Raw genomic sequence first — 4785 nt, 5'->3', positions numbered from 1 at the left:
CTGAAAGGGAGAAAGAAGGAGCTTGAGAAGTAGCGGCCCACTGGGAGCAGGGTAGGACGGCGGAGGGGCAGGGGGGCAGGAAAAGGCGCAGGAGAAAAGCGAGCAGGAAGGACGGTCCCAGCCCAGCCTGAACAGTCATCTACTATGTGACTCGGAGCCGGGCACACACCTCTGCCAGATGGAGCCAGCACCCAGCCTGCCTTCCTAGCAAGTGGGGCGCACACGATGATGGGGTGAGACAGAGGCGCTGCAAGGAGCACTAGGACAGCAGGAGCCACCACCTGCCCCCGCGGAGAGGTGGAAAGAGAAAGGCCCAATGTGGGAGAGAGAACAGAAAGGACAGGTCCACACAGGCGTTTCCTTCTCCAAAGGGGGGTCAGATAGAGATGACCCTGGAAGGAGCAACAGGAGGGGGCAACAGGACAGAAGCAAGGGACAAAGGAGATGCTGTGAGAGCCACACTAGTATGGGGCCCACGGCCTCCTCTACGCCCACCCAGGAGGACCCTCTGCACCTTTCCGACGACCTTCTGGACCGCCACACACACATCCTAGTCCCACAGAGAGACCACGCACTCGCTCTTGGGAGATGGAAACCCAGACATTTTCTATTGCTTCATTATCAAAGGCTAATCAAGACCAACTAAATCGGCTTTATGCAGGCCACACCTCAAAGGTCAGAAAATACTGCCCTAAGAGACAAACAGTGCTCGCTTGGCACTTATGTGCTGAGAGTTGGGGGAGACAACTTCTATGCTCTGCAGACGTGGGAGCAAGACCCAGGCTGCCTGAAGCTGTCCTGTCACCTCCACCAACTAGAGTATCAGTCACCCTCCCACTCCCACCCTGAGGTGTTCAGGGGAGCAGCCCAGCCCGAGCCACACACTCACCTGTGGCTGGAGACTGCTGGACACAGCTGGCTGCACAGTCCCCAGAGAGCAAGCTTCATCTCCAGGTGGGGGCGCCCCTACTGCCGGCCCTCCAGAGGGACCCCCGTCTTCTCGTTTCGTTAAGGGACCCTTTTTCGTTGACTGCATTTTAATTTGCTGGGGCTTTGAATTCATCGGGGAGTTGTTGGTGGTCTGGAGGAGCTGCGGGAGGTGAGGAGTTAAGGATGAGGCCGGAGCTGCAGGCAGTGGCATCGGCTCAGCTGCCCAGGCCCTGGCCCCCGCACCCGGGGAATTCCCACTCCCTGGCCCCGCTGGTCCTGAGCAAGGTGGATGGTAAGGGGGCCATGACAGGGGTGGTGGGCTAGAGAGATGTCTTCATCCCCATTAAGTGTTGCAGGGCAGCCCCTTCCCCCCCTGATGTCTCACCTGCCTCAGCCCAGCCTGCTCCATCCTAGTCCCTGCCCCAGCTGCTCTGCCCACTGACAGCCTGTGCATCTTGGCCACCCCCACCTGGCCAAGCTCCTAGGCTCGAGTCTGGCCTGCCCAGAGCCTTGGAAGGACCTTGAGGCTTCCCTGCTAAGCTGGCTGAAACTCCTCAGAGCACCAACTGCATCTCTCCCACTGCGCCAATAACAAGAGTCTGGGGCAAGTTTTAACTTCAGGCCTCCCAAAGAGACCAAGTGAATGTTCAGCATCTAGAAACATTTAGAGCGTGGCTATCAGGGATCCTAACAGCTACCACCCAGGAGGGATTGATTTAGCACCTTCCCTTTTGGCCCAGGTTCAATCTCAAAAGCAGGGGGGAGGACTGCCATACCGCCAAGGGCACTACAGTGCGTGCCGGAAGCTTCTGCCGCTCTCAGTCAGTCCCAGAAGCAAGTGGCCTTCAGGGACATGATCAGGTCTGCACGGAAGGACCTGAGGAAGGCTGTTCTGGAGGCAACGCCACCCTAAGGCTGATCCCAAGATTTCACACAGGCTGTTTGGAGCAAGAGTCAAATCACTCTGTCAAGTGCCCCCACCCAAAGCCACCAGTGAAGTCTGCAGAGCGCATGAAGTGGGCTCCAGGACACACGAACAGCTCAAGTCCCAAGGGAACTCATGCCTAGGCCCCCCTGCTGTCCAACATTCACTCTGACCTGACCCAGTGCTGTAAGGGTAGCACCCCAGCCAGGCCACGGGAGCCTGCACCTGGGGCATCTCAGAGGCCGACCACAGCCACGTCCAGATACCACTATTTCCTATGAGGACAGACAGGCCTCAACCACACCTGCTCTCCTCCAGGGTCACCACCAAAGCCCAGGGAGACCTCTCAGGGGCAAGAGAGAAAACGTCACTGAGGCCGCACTTCAGCACTGTTCCAACTCTCCTAAGGCAGGAACTAGCACCTCTGTCCCTGGCAGTTAGGGGGACTTTGTCGGGCTTCTCCGGTTGCGCTCACAGTCTGAAACTGGCATGGCCTAGTGCTTCCTGGGGCTGGGCGAGGAGGACTGCCTGACCATACCTTGGTGATGGTGCCCACGGCCTTGGTGCGGCCTTCTCGGAACACAAGCCGCTGGTCTATGTGCAGGTACTCAGGGGTCTTGATGAAGCGGAAGTGCACAGTGGCCTTGTCCCCAGTGCGTAGACAGTCCTTGTCCATGCTCAGAATGGTAGCCGTCTGCCTGATGCTCCCACAGTGCACTGCCAAGACAGCCAGGGGGTCACCATAGAGCTGACAGAGCCAGGGGGTCACAATAGAGGTCACTGAGCTCCCCAGTGGCCTCTGGGCAGGAGAGACAGGAGTGAGAACATAGAATATGCTGGAGCTGTGGTCCGCTAAAGGCTTCAGGGGGCCGCGTGTGGCCAAGTGAGTTGGAGGTATGCTCTCAGGTCTGATCCTGCCATACACACCCAGTTAGCCCCTGTCCTTGGACCCACGGTCCTGGTTCCTGAATACAGGGCACTCTGTTCACATGTGTGCCTTCTCTAGACTGTCGGCTTCTTGACGGTAGACCCCCTGCCCAGCACTGTGTCCCCAGCATCTCAGCAATACCACATGGCACACAACAGCATTTTGAAGACGTTTGCTGAAGGAATGAAAGTGAGATTCTGGGGGCAAGACTGGGTCTCCAGAGCCCGGCAAAGCCGGCACTTGGTTAATGTCTGCAGAACTGAATAAACACGGCAGCTTACGGGCAAGAGAGGGAGACCGGACTCTCGGCTGCAGCTGAAAGCTCGGGGTTTGGGTGGCTGTGATACTTTGTTGGGAGAGCTAGAGCAGAGGCCTCTGCTGGCAGTGCCCTTAGACACCTACCCATGGCCTGGTAGCGTGGGCTAATCGTGGTGGGGTGGTGGAGGACAAGGATCTCGGCCTCAAACTCCCAGGATGCTTGGGGATTCAAGCGTGGGGAAACCATCACCATGCCCTTGCGGATGGACGAGCGCTTGATCTGAAAGAAAGAGGGAATGCCAGACCTCAGGGGCAAATAATGCCCAGGGCTTCTCTCCTCTGGCCCCAGAAGACCAGGAGTTCTTTCTGGGAATGGAGACCACCCCAACTCAGCCTTGACCTCCTACTGCACTAGATCACAGGCCTTCTAGGGTGGATAATGCAGGGCTGACTCGAGTTCTAAGTGGGAAGCCTAAACACTGCTACTGAGGATCAGGAAAGGCTTCAGGCAGGAGCTGGCACTTCAGCCAGGTTTTGAAGGATGGGTAAGAATTAAGTAGTGGTGAGAGGGCAGAGGTAGGTAAGCGTTCAAGTGGAAGGGACAGGGCGAGCATGATGTGACTGTTGGAGAGGATAAGGGAAGTCGCACTCTGCTGGTTAATGTGGTTGGCAGGGAGGTAGGTGACCCTAGAGCTAACACTTACCCCAATCCCCGAGGGACAGAGGACTGACTGGGAGGAGGATTTGGCATGGACTCCAAGGATCCTACCTAGAGGGACCATCTGCACAGGAGGGTGGTGTCTTTCTCATCTTACCACTGAGCTTGGAGCACCTATCTCAAGCACTAGGAGAAGGAAAAGAATTTAGAAGGCAGGCAGGCCTGGGCTCAAGTCCTGGCTCTAGAACTTATTAGCTGTGTGTTCCTGGGCAAGTCACAAAGACTCTCTGAGCCTGAGTTTTCTGACCTATAAAAGTGAGGTCAGTAATCCCCGCCATATGGAACGGCCAGGACGACTGGAAATGGCCCAGAGTCTAACGTAAGAATCTGAAGGGAGTTCTTGGTATTCTTGGCACTCACCTTCTTCAGTGCAAAGGAGGCTGTCTGGCCCCCCCGCACCTCCTTAACAGGCATGCGCTTGCGGTGGATTGATTTGACAGCAATGGACAGGAAGTTACCCAGGGGATCTGGGCCAAGCAGCAGTGTGTCATTCAGCTTGATCAGGCCTCTCAGTGTTGTCCCCGACACCACTGTCCCCACACCCTGCAGAGAAGGCCAGGGTCCAGTCAATCGATCCCACTTAGGTCCTCCCCATGACATACTTGCCTTGATGTCCCTGTAGGAAGCACCCACGCAGCCTCCCACCCTGTTCAGTCCTCCAGAAGCTACTCACCGGGACAGAGTAGGTGTCGTCGATCTGAAACTCGGCAGGCTCTTCCTCCCGGTAGCTGGTGCGGGGGGAGAGGAGGTTGAGGAACATCTTCAGCAGATCAAGGTTCTCACCTGTAACGTTGGAGATCTGGAATATCGGGCACATCCTAAGTGGAGGGTGAAGAAAGACAAAGGAGCTCAGGTGGCCAGCTCCTGTGTGACAGGGTGGGAGCAGGAGACCTTTTGGAACATGTGAGGTGGCTAAGGGCCCTGCTGCCCCCTCACCAGCCTCCCAGGCCTGGGCTCCACTCCCTGTCCCAGCCTTCCAATTGCTGGCCAGACCATTCTAAGGCCTTCTTCTTTCATTCAGTTTTA

At 56.8% G+C, this 4785-nt stretch overlaps 1 protein-coding gene across 2 annotated transcripts in view; it reads right to left on the bottom strand.

Annotated features, from left to right (window-relative positions):
* GTPBP1 (GTP binding protein 1) overlaps positions 1–4785 on the bottom strand; it is a 28141-nt gene that overhangs the window by 4482 nt on the left and 18874 nt on the right. For both annotated transcript variants that reach the window (XM_047742369.1, XM_047742370.1), the window contains exons 8-12: positions 4433–4577; positions 4120–4302; positions 3186–3321; positions 2394–2572; positions 890–1090 (exon numbers count right to left, since the gene is read on the bottom strand). In XM_047742369.1, the coding sequence (XP_047598325.1) occupies positions 890–1090; positions 2394–2572; positions 3186–3321; positions 4120–4302; positions 4433–4577 (844 nt within the window). The remainder of the gene's footprint in view (positions 1–889; positions 1091–2393; positions 2573–3185; positions 3322–4119; positions 4303–4432; positions 4578–4785) is intronic.

Source organism: Lutra lutra, chromosome 8 (assembly GCF_902655055.1).
Source record: "Lutra lutra chromosome 8, mLutLut1.2, whole genome shotgun sequence".
NCBI classification, from domain to species: domain Eukaryota; kingdom Metazoa; phylum Chordata; class Mammalia; order Carnivora; family Mustelidae; genus Lutra; species Lutra lutra.
The sequence above is the reverse complement of the archived record's forward strand: the minus strand, read 5'-3'. Positions and strand labels throughout refer to the sequence as shown.